Here is a 19375-nt window from a genome sequence, read left to right on the forward strand (position 1 = left end):
GAGCAGCACTGTCATGATCTCTTAGCCCATCCACAGTGACTCCCAGGAAGCCCTGCGAATGGCCCACGAAAACCCTCCTATCCAGCCCTGATGTTTTCAGGCAGCTTGCTGGGAGGAAAGCCAGGGAACTCTCTATTGTTCTTAGATTGTTCGGGCAGACCAGATCCCATACGCCAAGGCATTCAGGCTGCTCTGCTGCTTCAGTGATCTTCCTCTGACTGACTGGTTGTACTGGTGATTTCTCACCTTCTGCTGCATCCTCCTCACACGATACATAGCTGTATCTAGCACTGCAAAGAACTCTAAGTACTGCAGTCCAACAATTGTTTGAAGAAAATACAAAAATGGCATAATCTTATACTTGGAGCTGGAAGAAAAGAACACTAATATCGTAATTCTCATGAGCTTCAAGGTACTAACCGCTCCTAGTGTCACTGAAATCGGGAATAAAACTCCTTAATGCCGGGTTTTAGCATTAACGAGCAGGCATTACATTACTCGTCCGAGGGACATGAGGGATTGCTCCACCTAACATGTCCTCTGAGAGACAAAAGCACACTCATTATATACATTATAGAAAAATTAATATTCATATAATTCCCAAGAAAAGCCCGCCTATTCCAAGAAACCTTATGCATATGCTAATACATTATGTAATGTCTTTGCGCATGCTTACTAAATTGGGGAAGGGGTCTTGTGTGGTCTCTGTGGTTGTAATCCCCCCATAGTTATGCCATCTGCTGTATGACCCCACTTCTGCACAAGCGTGGTTGATGCTTTTCTGTTGACATGTGCAGGTGGCTCCGAGGAAAAGATCCTGTTCTGGTTCTTACAGAATTTATCTCTTCTTCTGGCACCAGCGCTGTGAATCAAGTCATTTAAGACACTACAAAGATGTTGTTCACAGTCTTGTTTATATTTGGCCCTTCATAATTTGTGAGGAATTGAACAGAGATCTTGGGTTCTCTAAGACTAAGCACAAGCAAGAGTCAGTGACGACTATAGCTCTAAGCGTTATCAGTCCCAGAAGCAGACACTGCCTGCAAAACATGCAGTTAGCTTCAGAAAGTGCAGTTATTTTAGCTGAAAGGAAAGTTGATTCTGTTTAAAAGTTACAACAAAGTAGGTCTTTTAGGGCCTACTTTTACTAAACTGTCTGGTAGCACTAGGAGGTGGCCAGGTAAGGCTAAATCTTGCTTTCTGCTTCAGGTGTTAAACTGTAAGGAAGCAGTACGCTTGGTGCCAGGAGAAAGTTGCTCTGGGGCACAGTCCTTCCTTAAATTTCTAACCTCTGTTTTAAAGACAAATTTGATAAGCAGATGGGTCTAATTTACCACACTGTGTGGAGACAGATTAAATCCAACCTCTGCTTGTATTATTCTGTGATTAACCAAGCTGGTTCATTCTTGTTTTAGGGAGCTGAAGTATTTCTTCCTCCTCCAACCTCTTGCCATTTTTTCCTTTGAGTCTTCTTCCTGTGACATCTCTTTTTGGCCTAAAAGAGGCCAAGAGCCTTAGAAGATATTCTCTACCCTCCCTACCCTCCTGCCAGCAGTGTTTCTGCTCATAGAATGTTAGGGATTGGAAGGGACCTCGAAAGATCATCTAGTCCAATCCCCCTGCCGGAGCAGGATTACCTAGACCATATCACACAGGAACGCGTCCAGGCGGGTTTTGAATGTCTCCAGAGAAGGAGACTCCACAACCTCATGTGTTAGCTTAGTGATCATCTGCTTGTCAGGCACCCTGCCTAATGGGCTTTTTGTCCAGGGCCCAGGTTCCCAAGGGCTGCCAAGGATCCACACATGTTCCTGCCTTGTCCCCCCAATTTCCTGGTGTATAAAGCAGTAATACGGCATTACAGGTTCCTTTAGGGCCAATTCTAAAAACCTGAAATACTTCTTCTCACCAGTCTTTCCCTTTTTAAAAATCTCCCATCATGGAAAAAAAGAACATGAACAACTCTAAAGAAAATCTTCTTAGTGGATACTTTGTGGCTCAATTTATGTTCACAAGTAGAATGCTGAAGGAACCCATAAAACCGTGGGATTACTTCCTGATGGTGACCCTTCCCTTGCATTTGCAGCTTTGAAATGAGAAAGCATATAGGAAGATGTGTGGTTGAATCTTTCCACAAAATCCAGACCTGGAATTAAGAAGTGGTCTTGCAACTTCAGAAATCAATTTAACCACCCACCCCAACACACTGCAAAGGGTTTCAGAGTCAAATGTGCCCCTTCCCGAGGGTGGCGTTACTGGTGTCTGACCAAAGGCACTACGTCTGACCCAGCTGCCGACTTCTCTCCCAGGCCAAGACATTCAAATCCTTTTGAATGTTAGTATTTTGTTGCTAAACTGTTTCGGGAAAACAGCATCGATACCTCTTGATTCATGTAGTTATGGTCACGGTAAGTCTGCAGTCTCCCTAAGAAGTTGTGTTTAGAAATGCAGGTACCAAGTTCATTTTAAGAGCCATAGCTGTCTTCTTGAAAAGCTTTAGCATGTTTTTTACCCTCAAGAACATAAGATAGGTAAGTCCTGTTCTGAAACGATGTCATCACCAAGAAGATGAAACCGCTCCCCAGCTTTGAAACCCCTTGCTGCCAGTCTGGTATGAAACAGAAAGGATGTATATGAAGGGAGGATGACCGGACAGGTTGCACCAGAGCACTCCCAGGTATCATTCGGTCCTACAGCTTTCCAGTTCACCACCACCAGCCACATCCCCCAGCAGCTGCAGGCTGCTGACTTCCCATAGCAGTAGCCATGCCCTGTGCTCCAAATGGTCTGAAACCATTCCAAGAGATTCATAGGGTCTCCTAAAGCCAAAGGCTGTTGAGGTTTTCCATTCAGGACCAGCAATATCAGCAGCCATGAAAGGCAGAGACAGAGCCTCCACTGTGGGTAGACAGCAGGTATGTCCTGGGCCTAGCAGTAAGTGTTTCCCTGCAGGTGTAAGACTCCTTGCCTCTTGTCAGCCTGAGGTGTGGTATGACCAGACATGATTTTTCTTTCTCTTCTTTCAAACAAAGGTTCAAAAGGGAAGCTACTAGCAGAGGCTGTGGGTGTTAATTGGAACAAATAAGATGTCAGGCACCTGGAAGACACAATAAATGTTCAAACTGCAGCCAAGGTTCAGCCCTTGCCAGGTAACATAGCCCCAAGAGACCTCTGGATGGAGCTGGGAAGACTGGAGCTATGCCTCTTGGCAGGTCACACCACATCATTGCTTCTGCATTTCCTCTTGCCCTGCGCTTGTACAGTGCTGCAGAAGAAGTTAAAACCATGGCAAGACAGGTCTCACAGAGGCATAAATGCCTTGAAAGAGATACCTTCACTGGTAGGTGGCAAAATCTCCCCACTATGATAAATTTCCATGTTAGACGTGGGCTCCCATTGCTGTGTGCCCACCGTGAAAAGCGTTGCTTTTTAGTATCAGCACAGCGCTGAAAGCTGCCATGAAGCCACAGAGCTACACTTCAGCCCAGTGGCTGTTTTATGGCTGTATCTCCGTACAGACATCATCATTGTGAAATTAGGATGTCTTTCCAACACTGCAGTGAAACAATTTTTTTTTCTTTTTTAAAATTGGATTAGTGAGCTCTGAGATAAAGCAGTGCTGCCTTACAGGATGTCTAACCTACCATGTATACATACATAGCATGATACGGTAACATAATGCAACGTGTTTTATTGCGCTGCTGCAGCCGTACATAACGCCCAGGGCAAGGGCACAGGCTGCCCTGCAACCCGCAGCGGGAGGCAAGCGCCTGGCGCGGCTCCCGCGAAGGTCACCGAGGGTTTCGGGGCGCCTGCCCTCTGGAGCTCGGCACCGGTCTCGGGCTGGGGAGACCCTGCTCTCTCCTGCTGCCCGGGGCGTGCTGGCACGCCTGACACACGCGGCGTGTGCGCTCCAGCCCCCGCGTCCCGGCCCACGGACGCAGGGACCGCCGGACACACCCGCCCCACTCCAAACCACCTCCCCCCCCACCCCGCCGGGGCCAGGACTCGAACCCGCGGCCCTCAGCGCAGCCCACTCGCGGCCTGTCCCACACTTCGGCTGTGGGCTCCGACTGCGCATGCCCAGAGGCACCTGCCCGGTAGGGGAGGCGAGGCGCACGTGCCGCCGGCGTGCGCGAAGGGTGAGCAGGGTAAGCGGGAGCGGAGCGCAGTGCGCATGCGTAGGCGGCGTGGCTGCATCCCGGCGCGCATGCGCTTGGGGAGGGGGGGTGGGGAAGAGAGTGTGGGCGGTGTCCCCGAAAGGCGGTGGAAGGGGCAGCCGTTGTTCAGTGCGGCCGGGCGCTGCGGCCCGTCCCGGCTCTGCGCCCTTCCTCCTTTCCTCCCTCCCTCATCATGGACGAGCAGAAAGTGAGTACCGGCGGCGGAACCCTGCCTCCCCGCGGGCCGGGCTGGGCGGGGGGGAAGGCGGGCCTGCCCACCCTCAGCTGTCTGTGCCGCCGGGCTGCGGCGCGGGGACTGCGGCAAGCGCCTGGGCGGCTGCCGCTGGGAGCCGCCGAGGAGGCAGCCGGGGCGTGTCCCCGGCGTGTCGGCGTTGCCCCGCTGCTCGGCCTGGCTGGCTGAGGAGAGGGGCGGCGGCTGAGGAAGTTTAACGTTACCAGCTGCGCTGTGGGAGGGCAGCAGCGCGGCGAGCCCGCCCGGGTTGCTGTCGGAGTTCGGGGGAGCCTCCTCGTGGGAGAGGCACGGGAGCGGCGCGGCGGGGCGCCCGGCGGGAGGGGCTGCTCCGTGTCTGCTGGCTGCGGGTGCTGGCGGTACCGCTGCGGTTGCTGCGTCTTAATGAAGTACGGCTGTGGCGTAGCGCGCTTTCACATTGTGTGTTCCTGTTATGAGTAATTATGTGGCGTACATAGGCCCTTCTGTTTGCTGTTGATGTGATCGTGTGTTGAAGGAAACTAATTAATAAAAGCATTTTGTAGTTTGTTTCTTTTTTTTCCCAGTGGCTGCTGCCCTATAATTCCCGCATTCCCTTACTTGCCATCTCCTCCCCTCAGGGAAATCACAGAAGAGCAGAAATGTGCCTGGCCAAGGACTGGGCCGTCTGAAACATACTCTCCACAGAAAGTTCCGATTTAGCCTTTTGGTTTTTGGTCTAGCATCCAGAAGGGCTTCTGTTACTGTCTCAGTGAAGGCTGTGCTTTCCTGAGTTTGGAGAGTGGTTTGTGAGTAGGATCTGGATAACTAGCACTACTAATGGCTTGAAATTTACAGATCACAGATGTCTGCTGTTTTGGTTAAGTGTTTGTGCACTGCCATTTTGTGCGTATCTATGCTTTGGAAGGCAAGATGTGAAATGCAAAAGAGTGTACTTCTGGTAGATGCTATGTGAATTTGAGTCTGTATGCCTTTGCGTGCTTTATGTGAGATTAATCTCTCGGAGAAAGAGTAAATGACGGCTGCAGCTGTTGTGGGTGCTTTAGGTGGATGTTCCTGAGTGGTGTCATTGATCATGCTTGAATTTCAGTGCTTCTCAGAGGTTCTGAATGCAGTAGTAAAACTGCAGTTGATCTCGTATTTTACAATACTTTGTCTATTAATTTGATGTTCTCATCTATATTCTCTTAAGTACTCCTTCAAACTCTGGCAACTTCAATGTGAGGACAAGTGCAAAATATTAAATTAATGGAGGCTAAGTAGCTATGTCCTCGTTTGAAATTCTATCTGCACATGAAGGTTAGTGTGATGTAGGATTTTGGCCTAGGCCCAAGGCTGCCTCAGAAACTGTGTTCTGCATCCAGTCATGTCATAAGACTTCAGTGTGATCTTGAGCAAGCTGATAACTTTCTTCTTAAACAGAACTGAAGTAATTGTTTAATTTATTGAAGTTTACTCTTTAACTTTTATGAGGGGCCCATCTGCTTCAACAGGTGCTCTATGATGCCAGTTACTAGCTATTCAAAGAAGGGGGTATTGTCTACTTTTATGCTCCTGGCAAGATCACAGCCACCACATGTTGCAGGGCTTCCTGTCCTTTTTCATGTCCTTTTATGTTATTCATCACTTGCACATCCACACTGTTACTTTACAAACACCATGCATTTTTTTTTTCTGTAAAGAGTGTATTAGATTCAGAGAACAAGAATAGGACATAAAAGTAGCAGTATGAAGCTCACTGACAGCAGCAAAAATGACTTCTGTAATAAACATGCCATAATGTTTTGAAAATGAATTTGAAACTGACCTCACTTAACACATGCTATCCAGAGAGAAAACTAAAAGAAAATTATCTGTAATAGGATTCTATGAAATACTGCATCTGTCAGTGGGCAGTAGATTTGAATTTTCTTCAGTGTAAAAATGCCAAGAAGTTTTACTGATCTTGGTGCTGTTGTAATTCTTTTATCAAGTAGCTTGCAATCTAAGCCACAACTGCTGCTTACATTGGTGATTTTTCTAGCACCCTTTTCGTTACATGTAGCTGTAGTGACTATTCAGAAATTCCCGTTAAAGGAAGAAATGGCAGCAGTGCAGTGTTTTGAATTTGGCATGTGTGTTGGTATGTTCAGAAGAAAATCTGTTTATTACGTATTAGTGATTAGCAAATTACATTAGAAAATATTATATGTTAGTGGTTCCTAAAAGCTGACTTTATCTTCTCGTGGCTTGTGCATTGGTGTTTAAGATGAATTCTGCTTACTGCTGGTTGATATTTTTAGCCTCTTTCATCTGCATTTGTAGAAGGCTTCTAATCTTGTTTGGGTTTGACCAAACCTGGTGGAATTTCTGTTTGGAGAAATTTGTAGTTTACTTAAAAAGAGCACTGCTGATCCCTGCTTGGTCAGTTGACTTTAACTTTATATGTAGTGGAAAACCTTGTTTGACAGCTGTCTTCCAGTTGCTGCCATACATTTGGCCGTATAAAGGCTTTCTAAGCATTCCTCACACGTAGGTCTTTTCCTTTAATAATGCGTGGCTGTAAAAATCAAAAGCGTTGTTCAGTACTATGTACAAGAAGACCAATTTTATTTTTTCCATGTAGTGGAACAGAGTAAGTCCTAAAATCCTAGCTGAAAGAGGATTGGGAGTTTTCTTCATCCAAATTGACAGTTATGTTTATAGGATGTAAGGCTTAACTATGGGCTGTCTGACATGCGAAAACAATTGCCTCTGGTCAGTAGTGAATGCAGAAGCAGCTGGTTGAACAGTGGTGTTTCATCTGCCAGTCTAATGTGTTCAAAGTTGTCTTTAAACATGTTCAGTTTTAAGCAGACAATGAAAAGATTTTGTAATGAAGTGATCAAGGCTTGCTATTCTCTTTTATTTCTGAAAGAAGCTGATCTGGTCTTGTTTCTCTTCCTTAGAGTCCTAATTTCAGTCATTGCTAGGCGGCCCACTGTATCTTCAGGTAACACCGTCACAATGCCTAGGGTGAAAGCGGTAAAATTTCACTTTCCTCTGCTAGTGGTTTAACTTTGTGAGCATGAGGCTGTGCAAACAGGCAATGGGCCTGAGTACCAATAAATACATCATTGCAGATTCTTTGAAAACTGCTGAGGAAGAGGTCAGAAGAAACAGGTATGAGCATGGCATAGGGCTAGTGGAGAGATTCCTAAATGGGACGTAGTGTCGAGGATCGCCGTGGATGTGGTGAAAGGATAAAATATTTTTCTTGCTTTTTAGCGAATAAATGTGATCTAAGTAGTAAATGGTTATTAAGAAATTGCTTATGGGAGGGACCTCTGCAACGTCTTTTTGGTGGTCTGGCTGTTTTTAAGGTGTGCTTACTAGCTCCCCATGCCTTGATTTCCTAAATGTTGTCAAGTAACAATGTTAAGTTGAGCAACTTGAAACTCTGAGTCCAACTGATTAATGATGTCTTTATTGCAGTTAAGACAGTTTTCACCTTTTTTTTTTAAAGAGCCAAATCTAGCATTTTAGAGTCAGATTTCTTTCTGGAACTTACTATCAACCAGGCTGAATTAAATAACAGAAAATTCTTAGTTAGCTCCTCACCTGGTCCTTTATTTTACTTTCATATGTTGATATGCTCTGAGCTTGAATTACACAACTTGACTTAGTTATAGGTACCCAGCATTGATGTATTTTTGTCAAATTCTTAAAATGTGAGACTGACTACTTAACAAAATTAGACTTGGTAGTCTAATTTAATTTAAAAATGCATTTTGATGTGTTTAACAGTTTTGCCTGCTTAGTATGTGTTTTGTAAGTGGAAGCTACTGCTTTTTAATGGTTGGAGGTAGTACACCACAGAAACAACCTTGATACTCTTTCCCAGCCATCAGTGAGCTTCCTCTTTGAGGTCACTTGTAATTGGAATATATAAGTTATTTGCTACAATATTTTAACACTTGTAGAATAATTTTGCAAATCACTGTTACAAATTTATCCTGTATAGAGAGTAAACTGTCAGCTTAGTTATTTAACACTAGCTTCTTTTGACAATAGAAAATGCTAATTTTTCTTCTGGGTTAACTTCTACAATCTTTTTTTTTTTATTGGTTCTCTATTTGGTTGTGGAAGCACTAGCTTTCTCATCTGGAGAAGTTGTATATGGCAGTGTGGTGCCAGTAGGTAGTCTGATTTAGTTGATTTGACGTGGTGTCAGGGCAATGGTTGGACTCAATGATCCCAGAGGTCTCTTCCAACCTGATTGATTCTGTGATTGTGTGTGTGTGATTTGGGAGTTGCAGTAACATGGGTAGCAAAGCATATGAAACGGTGTATCATAAAACACATTCTTGACTTCTCTTAAACTAACAACTGGAGATCTTTAGTTTGATGGAATGCTTCTTAGACCTTTGATACTCTTTCTCTTTTCTTACAAAATGTATTCCCTGATCCCATCAGAATAAGAGCTTAATTCACCACAACTGGAATGTGTATGATGAATTTCCATATATGTTGAAATGGTGATGGATAAAAAAAAACTACAAGGTTCTTTTACAACTTCTCTCACTTGTTTTTGTAATTCTAGGAGACTCTGCAAAGGATTGTCTCTACTCTAGCGAGCAAAAATGATGAAATTCACAACTTCATTGACATGCTGAACCATACAATAAGAAATGTTCAGGTATATATATATTAAGGCTCATAGGTTGTAGCTGGGAGGGGAGCAGCTTTCCAGTTTTGTCAATCTCAAACTGTTTGGGTACTGCGTAAGGGATGGGCTATCAGAATCAAGTTTAAAATACATCTTCGTGCTGGAACCAGATAGAAAAACATTTTATTTGTTAGGTCTGTTTCCAGTTGAAAGGTATGGTGGTTTTGCTTTTCATGTGACAAACTGTTGTAGGATTTGATTTGTGTGGAGAATCTGGATTTTAATGCGAGATCTCAGACTCCTGTTAATTGGAAGTAGTCTATCTGTTTTAGACTTCAGGTCTACTTGGCAGACTGAAAAATGAGACCGTCCTGATATTTGAGAGAAAATTCTTTGCTCTTTCTCTTTTCAGTAGTTGCAAATTGTTGGGCTTAAGTTACAAGTCAGACCTAAGTTTTAGAGCATTTACACTAGGATGAGGTTTAGGTTTCTTTAGGCTATCAATAAACCTAAAGTTTTTTGTTTCGTGTTAAAGCTGGGCCAAGTTAACTGCAGAAATGGAAGTCATCCAGCAGATCTTTAAGCTGGCTTTTTGAGTGCAGTTTTCAATATCAAATGAAACCATTTTATATGGAACTGGATAACTACCTCCTTACAAACATCCAGCAATCCATATATAATCATGAGAGGGAAATTAAGGCCTTTTGGCAAGGAAAAATGTTGCCAAATATATTGCTTCTGTGCAAGGTTGAGTATCATGGTATTTTCATAAATTTCAGCCTTCAGTGTCCTGATGTAAAGTCTGCTTAGGAGGTGTCCATCTTTCTTAATGTTTTTTCCCTTTTGATAAGGTGAGGAGCAGTGACAAGGTATAATATGGTGGTCACGGCAAAGTATGTTTGGACAAACAATGTGACTTTCAGTCTAAAAGACTAGTCTCTATTGTTTCCAATAGAAATTGCAGCAGTTTCATTTCTCTTCTCAGGTAAACTCTTCTACTGCAATCAGTGAGTTGGATGAAGAATTTGATGGTCTGTATTCTGTATTGGATGAGATGAAGGGGACTATGGCCAACGCTATTCAGCAAGAAGAGGCTCGTAAAATTCAAGCCCTGCAGGTAACTGTATAACTACATCTGTAAATGTTTGCAGCTAAGTAGAAGTGGTTTTGAACTGCTATGTTAAAACTCAACTGAAAGTAAGACTCTGGTAGTGTTGCAAGAAATGCAGTAAGTGTAAGGTAAATGTTTTCTTTGATATAAGTACTTCTCTGGTCCCTTCTTCTAGGGTACTTTATGGTCTCTAGCATACTTATGTTCTCAATGTTATGTAGAAAGGAAGTGGTATTATCTGTGGAACTTACAGGTGGAGAGTGGCTGCATAGGAGCAGGACTTCAGTATGTTTACTACCTTCAAACTAATGAACAGCTTCTGGACTGAAATTGGTTTCTTTCTCCAGTTTGGAATATGAGCATCTGAACCTGTGGAGGTGCCTAAGGTGGTTTGCTCAGGCTTGACCTTGGAGTTGAGAATCACACCAGGTATCCTAAGCACAGGTCTCCTATTGACAGAACTGGCCATCCTCCACTTGTTAACATCAAGCAAATTGCATATGCATGCAGAAAGACATATGGAAATTGCTTGGGCATAGGTTACATTGGTGCCTGCTACTAAACCTGCTTCTAAACATGAACTTCACCAGCTTGTAGTTCTATAATTTCACGCAGGAGAATCTTTCCAATGGGTTTCAGAGAAATAAAAACATTTACTTTCTGAAACATATATAAAGTCTATGTTTTTCTAGTAGCTTGTAGCAAGTTGGCTCTAGCTTTTGGAAAGACTAGTTGCATGGGGCCAAAGGACAGTTAAATCTTTTAAGCAGAAGCTGTTTCTCCAGCTTTTTTCTTTAAATGATCGTAGTTGCAGCATTCTTCTGTCTAGTTCTTTTTGCTTATGCAAAGCAATAAGGAAGATGTTTGTTCCTGAAAAATTTCACCTTCTTGTGACTGATCAGTTTAAAGATGTTCTAGGAGCGGTTTCATGAAACAAATTCCACAGACTTCCTTATAAGGTCTGTTTTATGTTTGTACTTAAAGACTGGGTGTAAAACATTCCAACTGGGTGCACAACTTAAGTTAAGCACTTAAGTGCAATTTTCCACCTCCAATTTAATCTTTTCCCCCATATATCTATTTTAAGTTCTTCTGAACTTTCTCAAAAGACAGAGGTCTACCCACATCCAGGGACACTGAGGACTTAAATGCTTAAAGAATAAGTGCTTCTCAATGAACAGCTCACAGGAGAAATTCAGCTGTGGCATCTATCAGTTTTTCTGCCTTCTAGTGAGGAAAAACTAAAGTTAATCTTGCAAGTAATGATTCTGGAACTGAAAACTGGTTTGATAGTTACTCATGTGGCAGTTTGACTTGACCATTGGAATTTTCTGTTCATTCTGTTAGTATGTTAATTTTCTGATACTTAATCTAATTTGATTGAGGTCAGGTGTGGTTGAACCATGGTCTTCTGAAAGCTTGTCAGTGTGGTACAGCTGTATCAAAAATTGCTACCCAGTATCTGTGTTCAGCAGCTGAGCTGCTATTTAGGCAGAAGAGGATGAAGACAAGTGGAATGTTATAGATGGCTGACACAGTTGTTAAGTGCCCTACTTGTCTTTCAGCTGAGGCTGTTCTCGAACTACAGGCCCAAAGGGTGTTCTCTTTACTTGATGACAGACCAAGCTTCTTCTGTAACTGAAGCACTGCAAGAGTGTTTTTCCCAACAGTCAATCTACCAAACCAAACTTAACAGATGAAAACTGTTGCATCGAATGTATTTATCCAAACCATTATCTTTGACAGGAACTGAAAATTAACTTTGTATGAGGAAACCAAGGAACTTCAGTGAGGTCTAAACATCCTGTTTAAAAGAGTGGACTTGCTTAATTTACTGTCCTCTTAAAGTGCTTGTGCTGTAGTTAGTGTTCTGTAGTTGACTAGATGCCCTTATTGGGAATAAGCTGTAACTTAAAATACTGGGGCTACATAGTGGTGGAAAAAGGTGAGGGTGTAATTTTTATACTGATCCCTCCTAAATAATTTCCTTGGAAGTTAAGGCTGAAAATTAGAAATTCTTCTTAAACCCTTGCTTTGAAAAGATATTGCTTTGTTTTTGGGGCAGTGTATTTTAATTACACTAAAGTATTTATTTTTAACTCGCAAATGCAGATGCATCTCAGTAAGATGCTAATGTAAGCATCCAGTTACCGTGTCATTTCTGCAAAGGTGTTTGAAAATACCTCTGGCATTTGCTTCTCAATTTTGAGGTGTTTGCCTGGGACATTTTGGCAGTATCATTGTATATCAGTTTGTCAGCATTGGATATCCTCCGAAGAGGAGAGCAGCTGTATTAGGTGAATGACAGCTTGGCATTCTTCAGAAGTTATCTGGAAACTGTGTACAAACATCTAGCTGTTGGACTGTTTCCTTGCTGCTATTTTATCCTTGAATGCTAAAACTGGGGGGCATCTGGCAGCTGGCCCAGGTCAACTCACCACACTTGCCAAAACTAGTTACACTTCTGGAGTGCTTGAGACTGGTCTGTTCTTGAAGTTGATGCAACTGTTGGTTGCTTTTGAGACAGTGACTACTTTAGAGCAAGTTGTCTTTCCTGAAGTGTTTTAAAGAAAAATCATTACTTGCTGTGGACTTGTTCTGAGATATAACAGTAAGTATCACAGGACTAGAAAAACAGCTGTGGGTTGAATGGCGATGCAAAAGCTGCTGGCAGGTTTGAAATGCACATCTTGTTTAACCTACAGTACGTTTAGGATTCTGCAGTGTATTCAAAACTAATCTTTTTGGAGATATACCCATAGTATGTAATACTGGAAGTTCTCTGTGGACTGTTTTATATACTGAAAATGGTAGTTTTCTAATGATAGAGCTTTAGATAATCCTGAAAGAAATTTCTCTTCTGCACTTCTTCTGTTCCCCTTCCTCTACTATCCCCATTTATTATACAGCAATATTGATTTTTCAGGATTGTCTTAGGACAATTCTAGAGCTGGTTGGGGATAAAATCATTGCCTTTTTCAAGGCTACTGCTACACTAAACAATATCAGTTCATCGATGAAGTACTGTTCTGTAAATAGAAATTGTAGCCCACACAGATGTAAGCATTTCTTTGCTTCTGAAATCCTGATGTTAGGGGAAACAGGCCTTAAAATGAAATCTGGCTTTTAAATCAGCTTCACCACCTATCCAACTTTTTCCCGTTTGGATTTATAGGATGTGCCATGTATCACTTTGCACTTGTCATGCACAGTGAAGTTCTAGTTAACATGGCGTGTCAGAGGTAATAGCCTTGATTAGATAAGGCAATAAGTTGTTACAAATGCATAGCAGAGCCATGTAGTTCTAGTACTGATAGTTTATAAAACACTTTTTAAATATGAATACATCAAATCATTCTTACTTTCTGTTTTTGCTTCAGGATCAGCTTAGCCAGTGTAGTAATGCCCTAGAGAGTTCTGAAGAGCTGCTGGAACTTGCTGCGCAGTCGCTGGACGTAAAGGACCCTGTGGAATTCTTAAAGGTAGAAAACGTTGAACAGATGTGCATAAGGCAGATGTTGGTATCTGTCTCAATTTGAAATATCCTTTGCATTACTGTACTGGACCCTGCAAACTTACCAGGAATACTGAGAGTAAGGGTAGAGAGGCATATAAAAAAATAGTTAATCTTCTGTTGAGGAGGCCAAGTCAAGCAGTATATTCTTGAATTTTTATGCAACCTCTAATAAAAATAAGTTTTTTCTTAGTTAGAGTGAGGGGGTAGGGAAAGGGATGCCTTCTCCTGGACAACTGTCAGTGTTAAGCAAAGGTGCACTGATGCTAGGTAAGTGAACCCAGAAAGTGAGGGTAAAATAAATCTCTATAAAACTGAACTAAGACTTAGAAAATGTGTGATGGCCAGCACTCAAAGCCATGGCAAGTGACCGTCAGTTGCCCAGTGCTGTTACACAACACTTGCAGAGAGTCTATTCTAGCTGCAGCCATTTGTGGATGACAAGATACTTGTTTTGCAGAAGTTCATGCAAGCTGGGGATCTTTAATTTGCAACCCTGAACTCTATAGCTCTCCTGAAAGATCTTATGAAACTGGATTCAAGGCAATTCTTCCTCTATTCCCCAAAACTTTCTAGTGCATTTGTATACTGTGTAGGCAAGAGTCTGATTTGGGCCTCACATTGTGATTCCAATACAAATAATGTGTGCTTTACCACAGCAGACTTGTAAATAAGGCAACAGGTATGTAACTGGAAGAATATACTTACAAATTAATAAAACAGATCTACATATAGTGACTTGGTGCATGAGGCTTGCTATAATCCTTATGTTAGCAGTGGGGTCAGACACACCAAATCCAAGACCCAATTACTTTTGCCTTTCTGCATTTTAACATGAACAAGGACACAAATTATTCTAAAAGACCGGGCAGGAAAGCTGTCTTACTGTGTCAGTTGTACCTTTTGGCAACATGTTTGTGTGCTGTCACGCTTCCTGAGTGTCAGCTTTGATTTATTTGCCTTGAAGAGTGACAGTTCCTAAACTGAGTATTTTTCTTAGCACTTCAGTTTGAGTTGTCCTTTCTGTCTTGTCATAGTGATGTGTAAAGATTAAGTTAGCTCTTCAGCACTATGCAGAATGTAGCTTTGAATTAATTTTAAGTTGTTTCTTTTCATATCTCTCTAATGCTTTTTTCCAATCAAATAGACTAAGAAAAGTTATTTGAGTGTTTGCTGGGGGGAAAATCTCTTTAAATTTGTAATCTGAGGCTTGAGATACTGAAATCCAATTCAGATAACTCTAATATCTAGGATTTGAAACTTGTATTACACTAGCTTGCACTTGTAAATGTGCCTTTGGGTATGGCATTTGAAGGTAATATTGCCTTGGCTATTAGCTAGCTAAATCTATTGTTCTGCTAATAGGAATACCAATGTCCTGAAAGGGCAGCTCCAGCCCTGACTTTTACGGGCACAGATTTTCTTTGGATCCTCTAGTAAATCAGTTCAGGAGAAACTAGCGTAAAACTAAACTAAGATTATTTTTTTAAATTTTTTTTTCTTTCTTAGATTTTTGGTGGCTTTGTTTGCTGAATTGGCTTACCTGAAAGTCAAAAGAACATGAATGCCAGCACACACAAGGGTTCAGTGGTAGATAGGATGTGATTTGACACTGCTGGGCAGCTCATCTGAGATGGGTTTATACCCTTCTTTGTCAGTAGCCTGGAAATAAACTGAATTCAAAGGAGTCTTGCAGGACTATCTTGCAGAAGCTGTTCACTAAGTCCTGGGTACCCACATATTCCACAAGGTGTTGAAGTTATGAAGAAGGCTTTTGTTTTTAAGTAGCTCTGTTTTGTCTGCAGCTGTCATGTAGGAGAATCGGTCAGTAGTTTCTACGATAACTTTGGTTTGAGGTAAACCAAAGGTATCTCTTAAGCAAAATAATTTCTAAACACTTTTGTTTTTTCCATTTTCCACTTTGGGAATATAAAATCGGTTTTATAGCAGGGACAACTGTGATATGTTGGTGTTTTTTTGTTTTGTTTTGTCATTAAGTGTGCTTTGTATTTAGTGAAAAACTTGGAAGTCCTCAACTTTTGTTTGACTTCAAACTGGGAAGCTACCTCATGTTTCTTGTCTCCTCTTTGGAAGGGAAAGTAGTGCAGCTGAATGGCAACTAGATCAAGTAGCAATGTTAACTCCAAACATGGATTCAGCAGACCTAACTAAGCCATCACTACTTCAACAACGAGATTTTGTATTAGATTTGCAGTTCCTCTTGGTGAAAGACAGGGATTTTGTCTTTCCAAATGCCAGTTAATGTTTATTTTTGACATATGCCATCACCACTTCTGCATATGCTTCAGTGGTATCATTTAAATGCTGGGAAAAACTATGTTCTGTCGTTTTGAATAGTGACATATGGAAAGAGCCTTTTAGGAAGCGTTGTTGGAATAACTTGCAGAGGAAAAGTTAAAGCAAGTCGTATTTTTTCTTGTTTGTCAGAGTATATATCCTATGATGTGTAGCCAAACAAGTCAGGTATAGTTAGATACCCCACTACTAAGCACTTTATAGTTTCACAGAAAATACCATGGTAGTTCAATTTTACTGACTTGGGTCATGTAGCTCTTTTAAAATGTGATGGAGTGTAACTTAACTGATTAAGAGAAACTTGAAAAGACAAAGTCACATCCAGGAAGTTGAGTAATTTGGAATTGATTTGGTGTGGTTCTTGAGATCATTTTTTTTCCCAGGTGGTATATTGTTGCAGTTCTAACCAATACTATTAACATGCTTTATGGGAAAATTTCTTTTGATGCAAATGTTAAACTCATTTTGATCTTCAAATCTGAGCAATACAGCTGAGATTGTTCTCAGCCTTCTTGCACGTTACTGCCGTTGAACTTGCATGGTAATACTAACTACTTTCTCTCTCTTCTCCCTGACATGCACCAAGGCTGCCAGACAGATCAAAGATAGGTACAGTACAAAGTCTATCGCTTTTGTGTCTTTGAATTAATCTTATCCTTGAAAATGCATTTATTTTGAAGGGGTCATAGTCAGCTTAAATAAAATTCGTGTACTCTTTCCTAAGTGTTTGTTGTGACATCACAACTTTTGAAAGAGAACTAAAAACTTTTATGCTTCTCCTGTAGTGTTTTTCCTTGCTGGATGATGGCCTTTCATACCTTAGTAAAGAGAGGTGTTTATAACACAGGGAAGTAGAGCTCTGCAGCAGCTATTATTATTAATATTATTTCTTTAAGTATATATATAATTAATAAAGTATATATCATTAATACAGTATATCATTAATTATTAATAATAATAAACTTCAGGTTTATTATTGATACCTGATGGCTGAAATTCAATAATGTGTCAAGCTGACTCTGTCCCTTGAAAATCTTCTTGTTGTTTGTTTTTTACTACTTACAGACTTGTGCTACCTAATTTTCCTTTTGCATGTAAAAAGTCTTGTAGCTGCTGAAATACTTCTAGTGACATAACTGTGACTAATGTCGGTGAAATTGCTATTTCTGATAGCTTTCCTTTGAACTGTGTCTTCAAACTATTGTTTAGAAAGCAAAACTTTACTGTTTCAAAATACATGCTAAGGCCGTTTTTCTTCACTTGGAAGAATAACTATGTTCTGAGAGTCTGACCTTCTCGTTCAGAAAACTTACTATGATGTCTATAATTTGAAAGACAGCTTATGGGGTGTTTCCAGCATATGTTGCTCTTATGGACCAAACAGGTTGGCTTTCAGTTTACGGGCTTTCAGTGAAGGGTCTGATTGTCTAAATTCTTTGAAGTTTTGTGTAAAATGAGTAATTGCTAGAGAAATTAATCTTTGCTTTTCCAAAGGTAAAGATTTAGTGTCCTTAACAAATCAGAGGGATAGTGGCAGTCATAGGAATCTTAATACTCTTTATTTGTAATAAGCATCCTCTTACTCTTCTAGTTTCTTGAAATGCTGTGTGATCTAATCCTTTTGAACCAACTGTGGCTGGTTCTCTTAAGATCAATACCTAGATGGAAGTTAAAAACCTGTCTGAAGCTGACTACTTGGTGTTCTCTTACTGCTAATCAGAGGATTATTCTTCCTTAAGGAGAGATTCACTTTACTTTCCTGGCCAAGCAGTGGAATCTGCTAGGCAGCCCATACTGAATTTCAGAACATCAACTCTGTCTTGGGAAATCAATTGACCTGTCTCTCTTATGATGTTCAGTTCAGTGTCATAATTGATTTATATTCCAAAATTGTAATGCTTGTCACTCACGACATGCTTATATCTTTAATACTCAACTTCATATTTCCTCCCCCTTCTTCACTACCTGATTTTTTTTTTGTTTTTCACCATTCTTTAATGTACCTGTAGTTAGCACACAACCTTTCTTATTAGTGAAGTACTTAATGTGTATCACTAGGAAGCTCACTAAGTGAGCTGTTAGGTGTTCTAAAGGTTCCACAAATCTGTGAGTGTAAATTGGATACAAGTGTTTGCAGCTGACTTTCTTTTGTGGTGTATATATTACTTTCTAGTTAAGAATCTCTTTTTTCAAAGCAGGAGTTAGGACCTGTGTCATTCAAATTCTGCTGTGTGGCCTCATATCTTCAGAGTTACAGAACTATACAAGAGACTTGTCCTTCTTTTTTTTGGTGGTGTACTTGATGGAGTACAGGAGTGTCTTAGGAGTATTCAGAATAAGGACTGAGCTAAGATTTCAGAACTGGAAATGGGAGCTGTGCTTCAGTGTATCTTGTAAGACTAATTTTATACTTGCATGTTCCAAAGCAATATGGTGTCTACAATTTAAACATTTCTTCATCCCCTGATAAAATCAGAGGTAGATACAAAATCAGAATATTCAGCTTGTTCACTGCTATTTATAAATGCTGTCTGAGCAATATTTAACATGTGAAAATGCACTTTGGAGATAATGAGTCCATCTTGTTGAGCAAAAAAGTCTTTGGACCTTTTTATACTAAAGGTTTAAGTTTCAGATTTCTAAGTATATAAAACATGATCCTGATGCTGCAGTGCTTTAGATTTTTCATGTTTCTTGACTTTTGTGTAAAGTGATATGAGTTTTGTTTTGTCTCTTATCCAAGTTTTTTTCACTAATAAAAAGTTTTAAGCTCTTCTCTAGTCAATTTAAGTATTTCTTTGCCTAGTAATATGGAACAACTCAGAGCTCACACCATATCCTCTTTGAGACAGTCGCATTAGCAGAACTTTCTATTTTGGAGTCTGTGCTAAGTGGTAAACGGTTATCTATTAGAAAAATGTTCTGGTCTTTGATCAGTATTTTGGTTAACAATTTGACGTCAGTGATACAGATTACCCGATTGCTGTTTTTGAAAATGGCTATAGGACTTAAACAATGCAAAATACATTTTGCTAATGCTGCTTTCTTGACTTTAGAGTCACAATGGCTTCAGCGTTTCGCATCTCTCTGAAACCAAAGGTCAGTGATAGTATGACTCATTTGATGGTGGACTTCGCTGTGGAAAGGCGCATGCTCCAGGCTGTAAAGTTTTTGCCAGGTAAAAACTGTATGCAGTGAGTTTAATTTGTTACTATAAAAGTAACTTACTAGATTTAAAACAAACAAAATAAAAACACATCTTATGCACCCTAATGAGCACATTTTTCAGGGTACCTAAACTCATTCTTATTCATTGGATGTTAAGCTGAATGCCTTGAGAGTAAAAGTGTCTTCTAGTTTTACTGTGTTAATTTCTACATAATACAGCATTTTATAAAATAACATTGATCTCAGAAGT

General features: G+C 40.9%; 1 protein-coding gene across 8 annotated transcripts in view; it reads left to right on the forward strand.

Annotated features, from left to right (window-relative positions):
• Nucleotides 1-4239: 4239 nt before the first annotated feature.
• Nucleotides 4240-19375, forward strand: part of FSD1L (fibronectin type III and SPRY domain containing 1 like) — a 36083-nt gene continuing 20947 nt past the window's right edge. For all 8 annotated transcript variants that reach the window (XM_068422341.1, XM_068422345.1, XM_068422342.1 and 5 more), the window contains exons 1-6: nucleotides 4240-4368; nucleotides 8951-9046; nucleotides 10002-10133; nucleotides 13508-13609; nucleotides 16544-16566; nucleotides 19014-19135. In XM_068422341.1, coding sequence (XP_068278442.1) covers nucleotides 4354-4368; nucleotides 8951-9046; nucleotides 10002-10133; nucleotides 13508-13609; nucleotides 16544-16566; nucleotides 19014-19135 — 490 coding nt within the window. In that variant the 5' untranslated portion in view covers nucleotides 4240-4353. The remainder of the gene's footprint in view (nucleotides 4369-8950; nucleotides 9047-10001; nucleotides 10134-13507; nucleotides 13610-16543; nucleotides 16567-19013; nucleotides 19136-19375) is intronic.

This window comes from Nyctibius grandis, chromosome Z (genome assembly GCF_013368605.1).
Source record: "Nyctibius grandis isolate bNycGra1 chromosome Z, bNycGra1.pri, whole genome shotgun sequence".
In the NCBI taxonomy this organism is placed as follows: domain Eukaryota; kingdom Metazoa; phylum Chordata; class Aves; order Nyctibiiformes; family Nyctibiidae; genus Nyctibius; species Nyctibius grandis.